This window comes from Anguilla rostrata, chromosome 15 (assembly GCF_018555375.3).
Source record: "Anguilla rostrata isolate EN2019 chromosome 15, ASM1855537v3, whole genome shotgun sequence".
Taxonomy (NCBI): domain Eukaryota; kingdom Metazoa; phylum Chordata; class Actinopteri; order Anguilliformes; family Anguillidae; genus Anguilla; species Anguilla rostrata.
The window spans coordinates 33993397-34014838 of record NC_057947.1 but is presented as its reverse complement, the minus strand read 5'-3'; the positions used below and the strand labels follow the sequence as shown (position 1 = coordinate 34014838).

The 21442-nt window shown below is 40.4% G+C and overlaps 3 protein-coding genes across 12 annotated transcripts in view; 2 read left to right on the top strand and 1 right to left on the bottom strand.

Moving 5' to 3' along the window:
* The window catches only part of LOC135241245 (alsin-like), an 8960-nt gene extending 8262 nt beyond the window's left edge, over positions 1–698 (top strand). The window contains exon 9 of the mRNA XM_064311466.1: positions 648–698. Within this exon, the coding sequence (XP_064167536.1) occupies positions 648–698 (51 nt within the window). The remainder of the gene's footprint in view (positions 1–647) is intronic.
* Positions 1–21442, top strand: part of als2b (alsin Rho guanine nucleotide exchange factor ALS2 b) — a 91960-nt gene that overhangs the window by 12756 nt on the left and 57762 nt on the right. The gene's annotated exons all lie outside the window — the stretch shown is intronic.
* Positions 2331–19806, bottom strand: LOC135241119 (GTPase IMAP family member 9-like). 4 transcript variants are annotated; one of them, XM_064311263.1, is made up of 3 exons: positions 19363–19806; positions 18188–18887; positions 2331–3614 (listed from the first exon to the last, which is right to left on the bottom strand). In XM_064311263.1, the coding sequence occupies exons 1-3, from the start codon at positions 19367–19369 to the stop codon at positions 3215–3217; spliced, it is 1107 nt and encodes a 368-aa protein (XP_064167333.1). In that variant the 5' UTR covers positions 19370–19806; the 3' UTR covers positions 2331–3214. The 4 variants fall into 4 exon arrangements, with proteins under 4 accessions (XP_064167333.1, XP_064167332.1, XP_064167331.1 ...); XM_064311262.1 differs by lacking the exon at positions 18188–18887 and having other exon boundaries at positions 2331–4350; positions 19363–19695; XM_064311261.1 differs by lacking the exons at positions 18188–18887; positions 19363–19806 and adding an exon at positions 5870–6091 and having other exon boundaries at positions 2331–4350.

The window sequence follows — 21442 nt, the reverse complement described above, 5'->3', positions numbered from 1 at the left end:
AGGCCTATTACATCACTTCATGATCGGCCTCAAAGTCCTGCAATGGATTTTGGGAATACACAAGATTGCACAGGCTCCTATTCTCCAGTTTGTGTTACAAAATATCTACTCCTTGTAGTAGCTGCTCTGTTTTTTTTTTTTTTTTTGATTACAGCATTGAGGTTAGAATACAAAATCATTATGATTCACAAATAGTCCTAGACATTTTGATGTATTTCTTGTATTCTCAAAATAACTTGTGTAATATGTACTGTGGAGGATAGTTTCCCACTTTCCATCCGTAAACCTCCATCGGAGTTTCGGGATTTTTAGGGAGCTGATTCTTCAAATATTAAAGCGCAGTCCTACGAGGTTGTAAAAAAATCGTTGCTTCCCCTGACACTCTAGAAGAGAAATCCTGGTTTTTCACAGCTTGCTTCTGCAAAGTCAGGGAGAGGTTACAAGGCAGCATGGTGTTTTATTTGAACCATAAAAAAGTCCATAGCCTGGCTAGCTCAGTTGTTAGTTCAGTTCAGCGCATGAGTTTGAATCTCAGGTTTGTGGGTTCAAGCCCCGTGCTGGGCATCCTGTTGTCCTTGTGTGCTGCAGGCATCACAACACTTCTCAGAGATTGTATGTGGTGTGATGTAAGTGTTGGAAAATGACAGTTTCACATAGATGTATTGCACCACCTAGTGGTGAACATCATCAAGGCCTGAGGAAGGTAATAGGTCAAAATCAAAGATTTATTGTTACAAGTTTAAATGTAAATGCATTTCAATGTAAGAGCTGCTAAATTAAAATACAGATAACGGATGTGATGCATTTTCAGATTACGTTGGGAGTTTCTATTTGCTTTTACTCTTAGTTTGATTGCAAAGAAGACCTTTTTTCCAAAAGCTCTGGGTGGATTTCCTGAAAAAGGATATTAATGCAATTAACAGACAAAATCCAGAACAGATTTTAGTTTGACAATACTTCAAACATTTTCTAAATATTAATGAAATTCAGTTCAATGTAATTTTCTGTGTATTTTTGACAATGTGACATTCACAAATGTACTGAAGGGAAAATTAAGACAATTTAAAAATGCATGAAACATGAACACATCATATTCGAGATTCAGTAAAATAACATTAAATGCTAGGCCTATATGAAGAGCAGGATTTACTGAACTGGATGGTTTTTAACATTCTCTGTCTCGCAGAGGCATGAACATGCCCTTAGTGAAGGAGCTTTGCCGCTTGGTTCAGTGGTTCACTGCTGGTGAGGTAATAGCTTAGAATCGCGGTGGTTTTAGGTGCTGTGAACTGCGATGACTACAAATGTGAGTAAAGTGTGCCTTCCCGTGGTGGCTCGAACCACAATCTTTTGGGTTAACGGCGGAACGCCCTGACCAATTGCGTCGGAGCTGGTGAATAATAGTCTAGGTCAGGGGAGGGACAATGGAAAATGGAGGGAAGATACGGGAGAAAAATGAGGGGGGAATGAGAGAAAAGAGAAGAAAGAACAATTGAATGAGTTTAGGATTCTTCTGCATGTGTTTTGATGTAGGCTAGCAGTTTTTTTTTTTTTTACATTACTATGTAAGTTTCTGTAAATACTTAAAAATGAAAACATGTTACAATATACAAAATGAATTATTTCTATTGTTATTAAATAATTGAATGCAATTCACTTACGGTTATCTGTTTGTATAAGCACACATATAATGAAATCTTATTCATGAAAAAAATTGTTTTAAGCAGTTGTACTCAAATGTTTGACTTGCAAGTATATCATAGTATAGCCCAGTGCAGTGCAAGCAATATTTTAGAATCAGGTCAAATTATACAATTTTGCCTGATCACTTCAACAGTCAAAACTAGAATTATGAACGAAGGCTTGTGTGTGCGTGTGTGCATGCAAAGCGAAGTGGTACGTGCGAAAGCATGTGAACTAAGCGTTACACTGACTATTGTGGTACTCTAAATATTTTCCTAAGGTTGGCAGGTCTGGAGTAGTTTGGTGGAAAGTAGAAAAGTGAGCATTAAAGAGACAATAAACCAAAAGTAATTTATTGTGCAGACACATGTTTTAATTTCCCAACATGTTAACAAATGCATTAAATAAATGGTTAAATACATGTGTGCAGAAGCCTCCACCGAACCAGTGATCAACATAGTGAGAGTATTTTCATTACTGTATATCATCATATGTTTTGTATCTCAAGAAAAGAGGTGTAGCCTAGGGCGTGCACCTTTCCACAGAAACGTGACATCAAATGACATTTTGATTACTTGTGAATTATTACAAGAAGCAGTTCACCGACAGTGGGCATTTCAATAATGAATAAACACAAGTGGACTATATCAGGGGACCAGTTGTGTGCTGGATTACAGATACAGATAATTTTATTGGTTGAACATATACACAGTGTTGTCTCTGCACACCCTTAGTACTGTTGGTAATTCAAGATGTTACCAAAAGAAAAGTAAAATGACCGTTATCCGAGGAAGAAGCAGATCAAAAGTTTGTAGTAAAAACAGGAAGATTTATTAAGCAGCCGGCTACAGGAACAACTCAGCGAGAAAGTTCAAAATAGTACTGGTGGGTGATTAGATTTGTACAGTTTAGAGTGGGTACATTTAGCATAATGCCAGAATTGGAGCGCTGCCTCTGATTGGTGATAAGAGGCTATGCTTCCTTCCGATTGGACCATTCAAATTCAAACCCATCCTATGTATTCAAACAGGTTCCATTCACATTGAAATTGAAATACAACAGGGGGGCTCGCCCTCTTCCCCCCCCGGGGCCCAGCGGAAACTTCCAAAATGCAGAATACACAAAACTGTCTGTTTCCCAACAGTACATAGCTTTCAATTCTAGAATGAAGAGCAACAATGTTAATGGTAGTGAGAGCTTTCTCTCAATATTTGAGGGCTTAAGGGTTAAACTGGCTCGTTAGCTTCCCGCTCCACAATCAGATTGCTTTGCTCAGGTGATGAAGGTTTCATTATGGTAAATCACAAGGGTTTAACGAAAACAGGAAACTGAATAAAGGAAGTGGCTATGAGGTGAAAGGATGTAATCTGGGTGGGGGTGGGTGGACTGATCTACAGATCTCCAATGTCGTCTTCTGTACTCTTCTCCCCCCCCCCCCCTTCCTGTCAAGGAGTCGCAGGATAAGGGGGGTGGGGGATTTCTTACTTCTTGTTGAATTAATCTCAGCCGTTATTGGTTTCAGGAGAATAGCTCACTTTTTTGCAACACTTTTGCCAATCATTTTATCAATTTTGTCCTTAACACATTTCACTGCTGGTTCTGTTACAGCATGGAAGGCTTTCTCTGCAGCGTCTATGGGAGACTCTGCTGTATTTGCTGCTTTTGCCCCTGTTATCCCCCCTGAAATCGCACCCACACAGGCCGCTACTCCAGCTATTACTCCAGCTGCAGCACCGGCTGCTGCTCCCAATCCTATCCCTGTGGCTGCTGCAACTACACCCTCTGCTCCGGCCACTGCTGCAGCTGCAGTACCACCATCTGACGTACACACTTTTACTGTAAGACATACAAGTAATACCGTAACTGCACCAACACCGAGCAATGCACCGATCAGAACCCCTGTTGACACACCTGCCGCCTGTTTTAAAAACCTTTCCATTACTTTCTCTTTTGCCATAGCTTCGACAATGCTATCGGGTAACTGTTCTCCAGGTCCTTGCCTAATTTTTACCGTTTCCTCTTCAATGACCTGTGTCACATTTTTTAACATCTCGTTGGTGTAGTGCTTGCCTCCATTCCGTTCCACCATCTTATCAATTATGTTCAGCAGCTTTTGGATTTCTTTGGCATTTCTTGTCTCATCACCGTGGCCTTTAGTGGGATTGTTCCAGTGTTTGTTATCGATGGCAAGAAGCCGGCCTCCACACTTTTGGACAAGTGTTTTCAGGTGGCTATTTTTATTCACAAACTTGCGGATGGTCATATTGGCGTCAAGCTGGTCTCCACGGGTAAACAGGACAACAGCGTACTTCAGAGCCTCCTCCCCAAACATTTTCTGAATTTCTTCCACTGCTTTCTTCTCCTCCTCTGTGTATCTCCTCACAGGCAGCACTATAAGAAAAGCGTGAGGTCCAGGGGAACACTCTATGATGCATTTGGCTATTTCAGGTTTTAGCTCTTTATCAGGGCACTCAGTACAAAAATACCCTGGTGTGTCAATCACAGTGATTTTCCTTCCATCAACAGTCTTGGTTGCAGCCTTACATTTAGCTGTATCAGAGTTTCCAGAACAAGAAGCTTTGAACGGCTTTCTGAGAATGCTGTCGCCTGTGCTACTCTTCCCAGCTCCTGTCTTACCCAACAGGACAATCCTCAGTTCAGCTGACCCTAGGAAAGATGACATTCTAATAAAAAAAATGTCATATTTATAAAATGCACAGGAGAGCATACACCTGGGGCCTCATTTATAAAGCTTTGTTGTAGGTTCTACATGAAAAGTTTAAGTATGCACAGAAGAATGCGTACGGTCAAAAATATCCTGAATGGCCTAAAACCATCCATATGCTCACTTGCATGCAATTTTCTCTTTATAGATCAAAGTTAACTTGAAATTTTGCATATGCACACAAGCCTTGTATCCCACCCTGTTAACTCTCACAACTAACCATAATATGGAATGCCCATTGTGAATATTGATATGCATATAAATCAGTTTATCATTCCACTGAATTGTCCCAGAGAATGGGGAAGTCAGTCTGCAAAACGAAGAAGAGAAACTTCACGAACTGTGACAACAAGACGCTCGGTACAGAGGAAGAGGCTATAATGTTTGGTGGAAATAGCTCTGGCATGACTAATGAAAGAAAATTTTGGAAATTTCGAAGTTGTCAGACATTAAAGTGGATGCAAAGATGCACATTGTGTGAGGAGCAAAGCCTAACTCACTGGGGAGCAAAATAGACATCCTGCCCCCCCCCCCCCAAATTTCATAAGGTTAGACTGCCATAGCCAGCGATTAATAATAACTAAGTTGAGGCACTTATCAGCCTGTAATGAGGCACTATTCAAAGTATACAATGTGATTATAACACTTTATTGTCTGATTATGCAGGACTTTATCTTGCATCTTAAAATGACAATTGCAAACGTGAAAGTCGGATACATTGACACAAAACATGCATATTAACAGATATCCAAGTAAATGTCTCCCAGATTGAAGCCTTCACTATCAAGTTGAAGTCACGTTGTGGGACCTCACGTTCAGCATTCGAATGGATTCTGCAGTAAAAGAGCACTCTAATCGTATGCATCTACTGAGGGACTGTATACCGTTTGTCTGATGGCATAAGCTGAAGCTCTGAATTTTATGCTTGGAAGACCGAAAATACTTAGGCCTAGATGTTCCTCTGACAAGGGATATGATTATGTGTACTTTGATATGAAATGAAAGAAATTGAGTGAAACAAGTCTGACTTTTTTTTGTATTTCACTATTTTGCCATCAGAGTCACCGTTTCCCACAGTCTCCAAAATGCGTGCATTCATGGGTTGTAGTTTGTGTAAATGTGTGCATATTTTGATGCCAAGTTTGGTTTTTTTGAATCCCAAATCCATGAGGTATTTGGGATTTATAACTGAGGCTGCATAAGCTTTGAATTAATTGTATGTAATCAGGTGGCCAATGTGTATAACACTGCTCAATTTAAAGAAGACTTTCACACCTTTGTGTGCTACACAGCTAGCATCTGAAACCAGGTTTAGATTATCATTGCACCTTTATTAGATTTTCATTTACAAATATAGGCATGGATATATGTCATCTACACACTAATATAACTGTCTAGAAATCAATCTTCTACACACAACACAACACGAAGCAAAGGTTGGCAAAATCGCTGCTTGCTTACCTCCCGTCATACCTGCCATTATCTTGTCAGTTGAAGAACTGGAAAAGGACAGTTCTGATCAGACCTTCTGTTCTAGCATGCAAGTCAAGAGTAGCTCTTTGAGGAAATGACCTGCTTTCTTAGCCAAACACGTAACAAGTGGATTCCAGCATATCAGACTACTCTGGTCTGATGTCTTTATGGTAAATCACGTGTTTAGCAGAAAAATGACAGTACCTGCTATACATTTTCAGATTACAGAAGAAGTGAAACAAGAGTTGATCAGTCAAACTGGCCTCCGTGGGTAAAAAGGATAATAACATTACTTCAGAGCTTCCTCTCCAAAGCAGTCCTCAAACCTCTTCATCACTAGTAACTCCTCTGCAGTTTGCTTGTACGTTTTCAACAAAGATGTGCATGCCATAACATTCTGGCGGTGTATGTAGTTGTGCACATATTTTGTAACCCACTGTGTAAGGGCCAGATTCCTTCTATTTTACTTCCATTGGTATACGAGAATGGGTGGTTTGTTTTTAAAATGTAACTTATTTTCATTTTTTATGTATTTTTATGAAGCACATGCGCAGGGCTCACACACCCAGACCAGTGACTCTCTCATTTCTTCCCTGTATCTAGGCCTTATCTTTTATGTAAATATCACACAACTGATTGAGTTCATATTTTATTATATATTTTTATGCTTTACCCTGATATATTTGTTGGGGTTAACTAAAAAAGGTTAAGTTATGTTTCTGGTCCCCACAGAGTGGGTTTTTGATGATCATTTCTTTGAATAGCAGGCATGCAGTTGGCAAGAGGCAGTAATATACCCTGGACAGGTCGCCAATCTATTGTAGGGCCCACACACCATTCGCTCGTACATCCAAACCTATGGGCAATTTGCAGACTCTAGTTAGCCTACGGCTTGTCTTTGGACTGTGGGAGGAAACCATAGTACCTGGTGGAAACCCACGAGGACAGGGAGAGAACATGCAAACTCCACACAGAAAGGCCCTTGGTCAGGATTCAAACTCGGTACCTTCTTGCAGTGAGGTGCTATTCACTGCTCCATTGTGCTGACCTGAAGTTATTTCCTTTTAAATAATTTTTCTCCACTGAACAATGGTATCATAATAAGAAGATATAATTTTTGCATATTGGTGAGCATAGAAATAATTTGATAAACAAAGTTAATTTTATCCAGCATTTTTTGTTCATGTTAATTGAGGGTGTCAGTAATGCTGGAGGGCACTGTATATGGTAGGAGTGTATCTGAACCAAAACCCTTTAAATACACAGCTTTGTATATATTATTTCTTCCCAAAAGGTTTCTGTGTCATTCGGTCTGGCGGTGATGCGGATTGGTCTCGGCAACGCTGGCTGGTGGAGAGAGCACACACACCTGGGTTGCTTTCGCTAATCAGCCCAGGTGCTTAAAGGTGTGCTGCTCTCCACAGTTCAGGGCCGAGACCGGGAGCTCACACTGAGAGTGTGTTTCTTTGTTTAGTTTTAGCTTACATGTTTAACAGCACAAAACTAAAGTAAACCACCATGTGAAAGTAGGAGGAGCTGGTTGCTCCGTTTTACTTTTTTTGTCTTTTTTATTTTAGCTTTTTGTTTTCGCCTGGAACCCGTGAGAGGGTGAAGGCTTGAAGATGTTCATTTATTTTATGTGGGTGTGCTCTCTGTCTCTCTTTCCATGAGGTAACCAACAGTGTCAGAGGCGTCACTAGGGTGGTGCGGGGGTGCCGACTGCACCAGGTGACATCATCAGAGGGGGGTGACACCGAAATGACTGGCACTAAATTTGTGTGCAATGTTTTGTGTAGCGACGAGTTGAAACAGCTAATTTCTTAGTTGCGGTTTACTGCCGGTTGATTGAATTAGCGGTATTATTAGCGGTATTATTTTTGGAAGATTAGTTTGGTGGAAAGTAGAATAGTGAGCATTCAAGAGACAATAAACCAAAGGTAATTTATTGTTCAGAATAATATGTTTTAATTTCCCAACATGTTAACAGATGCATTCATTAAATGGTTCAGTACATGTGTACAGAAGCCTCCACTGAAGAATGATCAAAATAGAAAGATTACCTTATATATATTTTCGTCTCTAGGACTAGGACTTTCACCTCTTCACAGAAACATGACATCAGATGAAATTTTGATTACTCGTGAATTATCACAAGGAGAGTCGCAGAATTTCACAGAATCTCTAACATCACAATACACAAAAACTCAGATCATTTGAATTACCACTTTAGTTATGTCTTTAATGTTTTCGCTCAGCCCATTTAGACAACTGGATTATATCAACTGAGACCACCTGTTTGATACCTGTTAAAGGTACAGATCATTTTGTTGGTTGAATAGATGCAGTGTTTTCTTTGCACACCCCGAATACATGGCTTTCAATTTAAGAAAGAAAATGAAGAAATGTATGACATTTTGGATTAGTTCAGCCAAAGTGTGTTTGGAAACAGTTCAATTTAATTGTTAATCAAAATGAAGAACAAAATCTGAGTAAATCCCAGCCATTGTCACGAATGGCACTATATCGTTAGAAATTTTTGTTTATGGCCTTCGGTTCTTGTATTAAATGATGTATTTTGATTTAATGGTTTTTTAGTGGTTTTCCCCTTCAGCTGTGCCTGTTACAGCAAATATGGCTCTCTTTACGCCTTCTCCTACAGTCTCTACTTCACTTTCTGCATTTGCCCCAATTATTCCCCCTGCAATCGCACCCATACTGGCACTTACTCCATCTACAAATCCAGGTCCCAGTGCCAATTGCTTCCCTACCTTTGATGCTAGCATAGTTGCTGTGTGCGCTCCGGCTAATACTATAGTTTCAGTATCACATGATTGAATCGCTTTTGCTATATCAATTGCAGCTGATCCTGCATCAGTACCCAGCAATGCACCACACAGAGATCCTGCTGTTATGCCTGCTAACAGGATTAGAAACATTTTCATTACGCTCTCTTTTGCCTTTTCTCTTGTTTTCCCTTTGCCATTTCCACTTCAGTGGCTTGTTCCACAGCCTGGAGCATCTCATTGGTGTAGTGCTTCCCTCCGTTCTGCCTCACCATCTGATCAATCGTGTTCATCAGCTTTTTCATTTGAGCAGCGTTGCTTCTTTCATCATCGTGGCCTTCAGTGGGATTCTTCCAATATTTGTTATCGATGACATGAAGCCGGCTTCCACACTTTTGGACAAGTGTTTTCAGATGGTCATTATCATCCACAAACTGCTGGATGGTCATGTCATTATCAAGCTGGTCTCCGTGGGTAAACAGGACAACAGCGTACTTCAGAGCCCCCTCCCCAAACATTTTCAGAATCTCGTCCACTACTTTATTCTGCTCCTCTGTGTGTCTCCCCACAGGCAGCACAATAAGAAAAGCGTGAGGTCCAGGAACACACTCTACGATGCACCTGGCTATCTCAGGTTTTAAATTCTCATAAGTGCACTCAGTAGAAAAATACCCTGGTGTGTCAACCACAGTGATTTCCCTCCCATCAACAGTGGTGGTTGCAGCCTTACATGTAGCTGTATCAGAGTTTGCACAACATGATGTCCTGAGCAGGTTCTCACCCAGAATGCTGTTGGCTGTGCTGCTCTTCCCAGCTCCCGTCTTACCCACCACAACAATCCTCAGATCACCTGACCCTAGGAGAAAAAGATGTTATTTAATTAAAATAAACAGCGAAATTACACTGTACAAGCCAAACACTTTTGCTTCTTGTCTAAATTTTCGCCTTGAAATGTAAAATTACAGCTAAAGACAATTCCTGGGCCACTATAGTCAGGATGGAATCTGTGCAATAGTGCAGGTGTGGTAAGAATGCAGGTGTGTGTATGCACATATAAGAATAGAACACTTGATATGCTATTTGAGCAATAAATGTGTTTAATGAAAGTTGTTTTCTATGCTGGAATCACCAGTAGTTCTTTATCACCTGTTCACCCATTACATAACACATCGTCTGTTCAATAGAATTTCAGCCCACATACGTACACTGAACAAAAATAAAAAATAGTTAAAATAAAATTAAAATAAAAAAATAGAGAATAGTTAAAGTATATTTCATGTTTATTTAATCATCAATAATCAGCAATATATCAACAAAATATGATATAGTCAAATTCAAATCACTGCTAATACGGAAGATAGTACATCTACCTCCGCAGTTCTTCTTGTTTTTTTTCTCTCTTTTTTTCAATGAATTATAACTTATTTGACAAAATGGGAAATCGATGCACAGACAGGCTGTGCTACTCGTCTAGTTCAAGAAACATGATCAACATCGGTCATGGTCACATCGCTAGATAATCAATACAAATTACTGACGTGCTTTTTATAGGTCCGCTGTGAGGCATTAGCCTGTTCCTACTTCTGCAGAAGTACTCTTGGTCTACAGCAATAAATGTACATGAGCCTAGAATACCATCTCAAATGGAAAATCATGCACTATACAGTAGTTATGGCTCTTGCTGGTATAGATGAGTGGACGGTTCTAGAGTTCCTCTATTAATCAGCCAGTGGCACCTCAGCCTCCAAGACCTTGGAATGACTGAATGGTGACATGGCACATGGTAGTGAGCGCTCTCTAAGCCTTGAAGGTTTTAGGGTTAAACTGCAGTGTAGCCAGCTGACCATCAATCAGTTTGCTCTATACAAGCGGTGAAGGTTTCTTTATGGTAAATCATGTGGACTTAACAAAAACTGAATAAATAAAATCTATGCAGTAAAACTATGTAATTAAAGGGATGGGGGCAGATCTGTAATATCCTCATGTATACTCTCTACTTGTCCTAGTTATTCTGCCAGAAAAAAAATGCTTGTTTTGCTTCACTCTTTCTCCCTTTTCACCTGGGTGTACTACTCTCTAATAAAGCTAACACACAGCAGAGAGCTGTGGCATTATTTGATGGGCACATGTGTGCCACCAGAACTTCATATCAAAATTTAGGAAATGTGAAGAATTATTAATGGTATATGCAATATGTACACAAAAATGCAACTAATTTTTATTTCACAAAATTCACGAGCTCGCATCAAAATTATTATAAAACCTCCAACCTTTCCCATCACTGAAAAATAAATTGTGTTGATAACTTAAAGCAGTGAAATTTTGCAAGGGTTTTACCAAGTCCCAAAACATCTCCAAATATTACATTTTGGATAATGTTTTGAACACATAATCTACACCAAAAAAACAAATTTTCTTCACTCAAAATCACATTTTGAACAGATAAGAGAGGAGAATCAATTCTAAAAAGTGTCAATATCTTAAAAGATTTAACATTATGTTCAATGCTGAAATACGTGCGTTAGCTGGCATGAATTATAACTGAAAACTAATATTAGTTTGGGTTGAATGTGCTTTACCTATTCCCAGAGAACTCGTCCATTGGAAGCTTTGCAAAATAGAGAGAGAGATGGTCTGTGCCTATTGCAGCGGCAGCGTCTGACTGTGGCTTGCATCTGCAAGTTTGTTGTTTACATTCTAAACATGTTAATCGATGGGAAATTATTGTGTGTGAAATCGTAAACATCTGAAAAAAATATCTGTGCTATTTGCAAAAGAGCACATGCAACTAGGTGAACTACTAGCAAAACTTGATAGTCTAGGTGGTCTTGCTGAAAAGCTGTTGGATGAGTGGCGTACAGAAGGTTGATGTGGAATAAGAAGAAATAAGGAGAACACTGAACTCACTTTTTTAGTGAACTTTGTCTAGGTCCCCACCGTTGATCAAACTTCCACTATAAACATGAAAATGAAGCTTCTAATTGAGATCCTCTTTTTCAAGCACTTCAAATACTGTCACAGTTAAAAACCTTTTCTTTGATCCGCCATTATTACAAATGCAATGGCAAGTTGTTAGGAGAACTAGCTGGCTTTTCTGCTGCGCTCACTATCAACACGAGCTTTGTGACACAGAGCCCCCCTGGCAGTACACGGTTAGGCTACTTGGGAATGGCTGGACCCATCGACACCAATAAGGGGTGTCTAATGTTTGTTTGGTTGGCTTAAATCCTCCCGTAAAGTCGCACGTACAGGCAAAGCTTAGTTAGCTGGGCCGCTCGGTTAAGGCTAGTTTGCCTTGAATGGTGTTTCTCTCCCCCTTCTGCTGGTGGCGTGTGTTGCATTTAGTGTGTTCATTTTTTCAAAGCGGTGAAAACGTTTCATAATGGCGCAGGAAATTACAAAAGTCGAGAGTGAGAAGGTTAAAAATTTTATTCAAGAACCTTCAGATACAGTGTTTTTGACCTTTAGTAAAGCAGAGTTAAAACAACTGGTAGTTTTTTGGGTTGGTTCTCCCACATCTACACAAAAGAAAGAGGAGTTCAGGAACATACTTTGTTGAAAAAAATGAAATATGATTTCGAAATGAAAAAACTAGAATTAAAAATGAAACAAGAAGAAAGAGAACTAGAATTAAAAATGAGAGCGAAAGAAAAAGAGAGAAATGGAAATGAAACTGAATTGGAGAAACTGAGGCTTGAAGAAGTCCGCATACAAGCTAATCTGACCTTAGAACGTGACCGATTACAAGAGCAACGCTCTCGGAGACATTCTTTGAATCCAACGGTGGGTAATCATGCTGACATTGCCTGTAATTTAAGACTCCTTCCGGAAATTTCAGAGAAAGATCCGGACACTTTTTTTGTTTTATTTGAGCGACTTGCTAAAACTTGTAAATGGCCTGAAAATGATCAAATAGTTGCCGCATTCTGTCTTGGTCGGTAAAGCTCAAGAGGCGTATTCTGCTCTTAGTGAGGAACAAACATTGTCATATGATGCGGTTAAGGAAGCCATTCTGAATAGTTATGAGATGGTGCCTCAGGCATACCATTTAAAGTTTTGAAAATGGAGGCTTGGAGAGGGTAACACCCATGTAGAGTTTACCTGTGAAATGTTACACGGTGGTGTAATGCAACTGGAGCCGATACTTATGAGAAACTGCGTGATTTAATAACCTTGGAACAGTTTAAAAATTCTGTTTCAGAGGATGTTGATGATAAAATAAAAGTTGAAACTGATTCTGTTAAAGATGTGTCTGATGCGGTTGTCAAGGAAGGCGTGTTTTCCAGTGGGAGCGCACAAGGGGACGCCTTTTCGGTCTCACTTTTCAGGGTCTCTCGCGAGACACTAATTAAAGAACAAGCGAACGATCCTACTTTAAAAGATCTGTTTGATAAAGTGGTTTCAGAAGATAAATTAGAGGACATGCAGTCTGGATAAAGGATTATTGTGCCGTAAATGGGGTTTGAGGACAGACACATTTGTTGGCGACCACGTGGTCCAAATCGTTGTTCCCTCTATGTTCAGAGAGGCTGTGTTACGTCTTTCCCATAGCGAAACAGCAGGCCATACTGGCGTTAGAAAAACTTATAACCGGGTGATTTTCTTTTGGTCAAAACTTTAAAAAAATGTCACTGACTATATTAGAACTTGTCACACCTGTCAGATCACCGAACCAAAGCTTACCAGTGGCCCCTTTGTGTCCCATTCCAGCGGTGTCTAAGCCTTTCCAATATCTTTTGGTCGATTGTGTTGGTCCGCTGCCTCGTTCCCAGGCAGGACATAGTTATCTGCTGACAATAATGTATCAGAGTACTCGCTATCCTGAAGCTTATCCACTTCGCTCCATCACCACTAAATCCATTCAAAGGGCATTAACCACTTATGTCAACTTTTGGTATCCCTTCGATTATCCAGACCGATCAAGGGTCGAACTTTATGTCCAAACAGTTCCATAAAACGTTGAAACAACTGAAAGTGCAACATAACATTTCCACTGCTTATCACCCACAGAGTCAGGGAGCTTTAGAGCGATTTCACTCAACCTTGAAATCTCTCTTGCGCTCTTATTGTACCAAATTGGGAGCAGATTGGGAAGAACGTCATAAGAGAAGTTGCGCAAGAAAGTCTACGGTTCAGTCCTAACAAACTGGTTTTCGGACATGAGGTTCGGGGTCCTACAGCTGTGTTAGCCGATGATTGGAAAACAGCAAAACCTCCTGAAAATATTTTAAATTATTACAGTGGCTTCCGATACCGACTGTATCACGCCTGTGCTGCGGCCCAAAAGGTGCTAGGAGAGGCATAGACAAAAATGAAACGTTTGTTTAATCGCAAGGCCAAGCTTCGCAGTTTTAACCCTGGGGATTACGTACTGGCGTTATTACCTATGCCTAATAATCCCTTTCACGCCAATTTGTGGGTCCTTATAAAGTAGAAAAATGTGTTTCTGATTTGAATAATTTAATTTCTACGCCTGACCGTAGGAAAAAAGTACAATTGTGTCATATTAATCTCCTTAAACCTTACCATTCAGTGGAATTATTTGAGCCTGCACAGTCTTCCAAGCCTGCCCTTCCAGTTCAGTCTGTTCTGTTGTCCCAGATTGCAGAGGGCCGTGACTTAGCCAGTCTTGATATGTCCCCGACCAGTGATGAAGGGGAAGACATTGTGGCAGAAGGTGTTTTCGGAGGAAAGTTAAAAAATTCTGAGTACCTGCGGTCTTTGGAGGATTATTTTAGATACATGCCAAATGAACAGCGTGCTGACCTGGTCCACCTGGTTCAAAAATACCTTTGTTTATTTCCTGATGGCCCTAGTCGTACAAATGTTTCAACTCATGATATTGATGTGGGCTCCGCAATTCCCATAAAACAGCGTTATTATAGAGTCCCATTACCCAAGCAAAGGTACCTGGTCGCGGAGATAGATTATATGATTAAAAACGGTATTGCTAAACCTTCGTTTTCTGAGTGGTCTTCTCCCTGTATTTTGGTAGGAAAACCTGATGGGACATATCGTTTTTGTAGCCACTTCCGTAAAGTGAATGCTGTCACTAGAACCGATAGTTTTCCTTTACCAAGAATGGAAGATTGTGTAGATCAGCTCAGGTCAGCTAAATTTGTCTCTAAATTAGATCTGCTCAAGGGATTTTGGCAAGTGCCTCTTATGCCGCGTGCTCAGGAGATCTCCTCATTTATTACCCATAATGGGTTATTTTCCTATTTGGTAATGCCATTTGGTTTAAAAAATGCGCCTAGCACATTCCAACGGCTAATGAATCGGGTGTTGCAGGGCTTGGAAGGCTGTGCGGCCTATATGGATGATGTGGTGGTATGTTCCGACACCTGGCTACAACACATGACACGGTTGGAGGCCTTGTGTGATTGCCTGGCATAGGCCTTGTTAACCATCAACTTAGCAAAGTGCGAATTTGCTAAAGGGACGGTGACTTACCTGGGTAAGGTCGTGGGGCAAGGGGAAGTTTGGCCGGTGTCAAGTAAGGTTGCTGCCATACCAACTTCCCTGTACCGTCTTCAAAAAAAGAGCTAATGCGTTTCCTGGGGATGATCGGGTACTATCGGGGGTTTTGTGAGAATTTTTCCACAGTGGTAGCTCCGCTCACAAACTTATTGCTGGCAAAGTTTCCTTCCACTGGACGGACCAATGTGAAATGGCTTTTAAATCGGCAAAAGCCTTGCTTTGCAGTGCGCCAGTACTTGCTGCTCCTCGTTTCGATCGTCCATTTGTGTTACAAGTGGATGCTAGTGGGGTAGGTGCTGGCGCTGCTTTGCTACAAGCAGACAACGTGGGCGTAGAGCATCCGGTTGGTTATTTCTCACGAAAATTCACTCCTTGTCAAACCCGGTACTCGGTCATAGAACAGGAAACCTTAGCTCTCATTTTAGCGCTCCGCCACTTTGAAGTGTATGTCAGCTCGGTGCCAGGACCGTTAGTGGTGCATACAGACCGCAATCCCCTTACATATTTACGTTCTATGGTTAATCACAATCGCTGTTTAATGTGATGGTCCTTATTTCTTCAACCCTTCGACCTAGAAGTTAAACATATTAAAGGAAAAGAAAACCTAATTGCAGATGCTCTTAGCCATGCACCTGTATAGTGGGCCTATAGCTCGTTTTGCCTCTCCGCCTGTTGTCTTTTCTCTCTGTGTCTCTGTATTTATCTTGTCGTCTTTATCCTGTGGGGTTTGAAGAAACCCGGAGCTAAAGGAGGTGCTGAACAGAAGGTGACATGATGAGTGAGACGGTATGATGGGCCTGATGGTGCAGGGAACAATTAATGAAACGTGTAAAAAAATGAATTGTATGAATTGTGTAAAATATGATTTGGCCGTGCCGCCACCTATTGGTGACGTCTTTTGGGGGGACCGTGTCACCTACTTATATTCATTTGAGTAGGTAATCTATGGACGCCATTCGTGGAAGCCAGCGATTACCTTGAAATTGCTTCCAGCTGGGAGGCGAGGCCGCGGATTGCTTAACCGTGGTCAGCTGGGATCATGCTTCTTAAAAAGGCTGCGAGTTCTACCAGCGGGAGCTCTCTCTTCTCATTTTCACCAGCTTGCCTTTTTGACTCACCTGCATAGTAGCTAGCTAGCTTGTCAATTTGCCAACTCACTGCGCTGCACATTCTGGCATTCCCAGCCAGTTCTTTGTTGCTAACTTTTTGTTTTTGTGTAATAAATTCTTGTTATTCCTTCACTCGGTTGTCGCGTGATTTCATGTGTCGGATTTATGAACCAGTTCATCACATGAGTCATTTAAAAGGTTCCAGTCTTGTTTAGTTTGTTCTGAAACTCAATTGACTTAAAAGTAAACCAGTAAATCAGTGTTCAGATAAGCTGATGTCTACTATAAATACAGTAATTGTCACAGATGTGACATATATGCAAATTATATTATTAGAGTATCAAACGCCAACGCATAAGACTTTGATTGGTGTTTTTCATCCAGAGTCATCAGTGTGAACCGCCACCAGATCGGGAGCACACCCAACGTACAGTTCAAAGTGCTGCAGAGCGAGGATGAAGGTGAGTGCCTCCTTTTCAATAGTAGGTTAAACCTGTTGATGTTTATGAAATTTACTAGAGAAAAAACAAACGGGATGATCTATGCCTTGAACGTCTTCTTGAAGAAGGACTGCACTAGCACCTGCATCACTTGCTTTCACAGCAATTTTGAAAGGTACAGCAAAATTGGGAGCAGACAAAACCAAAGAGGGAACAAGGAGAGCTTTCATTCACTCAAAAGCCTGCTGACAGAAGACCACATAAAGCTGATCTTATGACTAATAGGTCAGTTAAGGGAGAAGTGACGGCTGAGAAATGTTTACAAAGTACTCAACCATTCCCAGGAACCAACATAATTCAAATTGTGTTGTCGGGACAGGGAACTGTCTGATGGTCTCGATTTTAGAACCCAGTAGCCGAACTTGTCCTCGCCCAAAACCTTTTCTGAGGTAGATGACCAAACTCACACATGGCCAGATTCAGTGTCAGCTTAGGACTGGCCAAACAATTAAAAAGAGTCCAAACTTGGCCCAGTGTGCTAGTCCCACAAAGTAGAGTGGATGATTAAATCATCTAAATAAAACTCACAGTCTGAGAACCCCAAAATAACTAGTATTTTATTTCCCAACATGTTAACAGATACATTTATTAAATGGTTCAATACATGTGTACAGAAGCCTCTACTGAGGGATGATCAAAACAGCGAGAGAATTTTCATTGCTGTATATCATATATATATTTGTCTCTAGAAAAGTGATGTTACCTAGGGCTTTCACCTCAGAACAGAAACATGAAATCAGATGACATTTTTATTACTCATGAATTATTACAAGAAGTCATAAAATTTCACAGAACATCTAACGTCACAATACACAAAAAGTCAGATCATTTTAATTATCACTATGTATTTTTTTGTGTTTTAGCTCAGCAACAGACAATGCGCATTTAGACAATCAAATACAACTGTATTATATCAACTGGGACCACCTGTGTGATAACTTATAGATACAGATCATTTTGTTGGCTGATCAGATGCACAGTGTTTTCTCTCCACATCCCTTGTGTATGGCTTTCAATGTAAGAAAGAAATGAAATAATGGAAGACATTTAGGATTAGTTTTAGCTGAACTGGCCAAAGTGTGTTTGGAAAAAATTCTTTCTTTTAATTGTTAGTCAAAGTTATCAACACAATTTTAGAACATTTCTAATGATATATTGGATTTTAATTTTAATTTTTTCTATAGCTCTCTCATCTACAGCAGCTGTAGCTCTCCTTACTGCTTCTTTACAGTCTGTGCGTCACTTGCTGCTCTAGCCCCTGCAATCGCACACCCCTGGGCCTTTTCTGCATTTCCCTCTCCCTTTGTCTGTGGTCTGGTTGCTACTGTACCTTCAGCAGCAAGTTTAACTGCAGCTGATCGTAGACCCACAAATGCACCCACAAATGCACCATACAGAAACCCTACTGTTGTGCCTATTGTCTTGATTAAACACTTTTTCATTACATTGTGTTTTGCCTTTTCTCTGGTATTTCCTTTTGCCATTTCCTCTTCAGTGGCTTTTGCCACAGCCTGGAACATCTCATTGGTGTAGTGCTTCCCTCCATTCTGCTTCACCATCTGATCAATCGTGTTCATAAGCTTTTTGATTTGAGCAGCGTTGCTTCTCTCATCATCGGGGCCTTCAGAGGGATTCTTCCAGTATTTGTTATCGATGACATGAAACCGGTGTCCACACTTTTGGACAAGTGTTTTCAGGTGGTCGTTTTCATCCACAAACTTATGGATGGTCATGTTGTCGTCAAGCTGGTCTCCATGGGTAAACAGGACAACAGCGTACTTTAAAATCTCCTCCCCAAACATTTTCAGAATCTCTTCCACTACTTTATTCTCCTCCTCTGTATGTCTCCTCACAGGCAGCACGATAAGAAAAGCGTGAGGTCCAGGGGAACACTCTACGATGCTTTTGACTATCTCAAGTTTTAGCTCTTCATCAGTGCACTCAGTAGAAAAATACCCTGGTGTTTCAACCACAGTGATTTTCCTCCCATTTACAGTCTTGGTTGCAGCCTTACATTTAGCTGTATCCGAGTTTGCACCACATGACGATTTGAGCAGCTTCTCTCCGAGAATGGTGTTGGCTGTGCTGCTCTTCCCAGCTCCTCTCTTACCCACCAGAACAATCCTCAGATCAGCTGACCCACGGAGACAAAGATAATATTAAAGTAAAATACACAGAGGAAACTTCGCTATATTGCACTGTACAAGACATGACCATTTTTGTTTGTTAATTGTCTAAATTTCCCTCATGATACTGAATACTAAATTACAGCAAAAGACATTTTTTTGGGCCACTGTTATAGTCGGGATGAAATTGGTGCAAGAGTGCAGATGTGGTAAGAATGCAGGTGCGGGTGCACACGTAAAAATAGACAGAACACTTGACATGCTAAGTGAGCAAGTTTTTTTTTGCCTATCCTGGAGTCACTGTTTCTTCTTTATCTCCCGTTTAATCCATTAAATAATACATCTTCTACATGGAATTTCAGCCCACATATGTATGCTGCTGGTTACATTTTCACAGTGTAGTGAGAGAAAAACAAGTTTAGTTGAAACTGTAGTCTGGTAGAACCTGTGACAACATTGAAAAGCATTGATGAGTTTTCTTACCTTCCATTCCACTGCACCGGTAACACTGTATGACTAGACAAACCTGAACGAGATTAGCTGGTGTAACTGAATGTTCGCTTTTTATAAGCTGATAATTTGTATGACCCTAAATCACATGTAGGTGAACGCCTTCTCTTTCCTCCAATGATGCTGACTCCCCATGTTCAAAGTTGATTCTTAAAGTGACAGATCAGTGCAAAATGAAAACTGGGTCCTGTTTTTTTCTTCAAGATATTTGTTTGACAATGTGAGACGGTTTAAAGCATCTGTCATGGATCCAGGCTGTTGTCTACACCACAGGGCCAGAATCAGAAATTAAATGCATAATGTGAGTGAAACAATTGAAATATATTTCTCATATCCATGAAACATAATACACATGGACACAGTTATTATCAGCCAGCAACACCTCAGTCTCTCAGACCTTGGAATGATTGATTGGTGACATCATGGCACATGGTAGTGAGAGTTCTCACTAAAGTTTGATGGCTTAAGGGTTAAACTCTGCAGTGCAGGCAGCTAACTAACCAATCAGATTGCTCTATACAAGAAGGTGATGAAGGTTTCTTTACAGTAAATCGCGTGGGTTTAACAGAAACAGGAAACTGCGTGTGGGGGGAAAAAAAACAGGATCTGAGTTTTTATTTTTTATTTTATTTCTTTACATAACCTGCACCAGAGAGCTCAGGTTTTCATCAAGGATCCCTCTGTACTTTGCTGTCCCTCCATCCTGACTAGTTTCTTCGATTCTGCCTGCTGAAAACACCTTCACAGCATGATGCTGCCACCACCATGCTTCACCATAGGGTTGGTATTGGCCAGGTGATGAGCGGTGCCTGGTTTCCTCCAGACGTGACGCTTGGCATTGTGGCCAAAGAGTTCAATCTTGGTTTCATCAGACCAGAGAATCTTGTTTCTTATGGTCTGAGAGTCCTTTAGGTGCCTTTTGGCAAACTCCCTGCGGGGCTGAGAGACTGAAGTGCTGCTGGCTGTTTAATAAAGAGGAACTCTGGAAGTCATTTATACCAGTAAGTGCCATAACTACTGTACAGTGCATGATTTTCCATTTGAGATGATCAAATCATTTGAGATGATCGAAACAGCGAGATAATTTTCATTGCTGTATGTCATATATATTTTTGTCTCTAGAAAAGTGATGTTACCTAGGGCTTTCACCTCAGAAACATGAAATCGGATGACATTTTTATTACTCATGAATTATTACAAGAAGAGTCATAGAATTTCACAGAAATTTCTCCTCCTCTGTGTGTCTCCTCACAGGCAGCACGATAAGAAAAGCGTGAGGTCCAGGAACACACTCTACAATGCATTTGACTATGGCAGGTCAAAGAATAATCCTCAGATCAACTGACCCTAGGAGAAAAAGTTGATATTTAAATCAAATAAACAGAGCTGCATTGCACTGTATGAGACACAAACATTTTTGCTTGTTAATCATCTAAATTTCCGCTATGAAATGTAAAATTACAGCTAAAGACAACTCCTGGGCCACTGTTACAGTCAGGATGGAATCTGTGCAATAGTACACGTGTGGTAAGAATGCAGGTGTGGGTGCACATGTAAAAATAGAACACTTGATATGCTATTTGAGCAATAAATGTATTTCATGCAAGTTGTTTCCTATGCTAGAATCACCGTTAGTTCTTTATCACGTGTTTCACCCATTTCATAACACATCTTCTGTTCAATAGAATTTCAGCCCACATACGTACACTGAACAAAAATAAAATAGTTAAAATAAAATAAAAATAAAAAAATAGAGAATAGTTAAAGTATATTTCATGTTTATTTAATCATCAATAATCAGCAATATATCAACAAAGTATGATACAGTCAAATTCAAATCACTGCTAATAGGGAAGATAGTACATCTACCTCCGCAGTTCTTCTTTGTTTTTTTCTCTTTTTTTCAATGAATTATAATTTTTGACAAAATGGGAAATCGATGCACAGACAGTACATGGTCACATCGCTAGATAATCAATACAAATTACTGAAGGGCTTTTTATAGGTCTGCTGTGAGACATTAGCATGTTCCTACTTCTGCAGAAGTACTCTT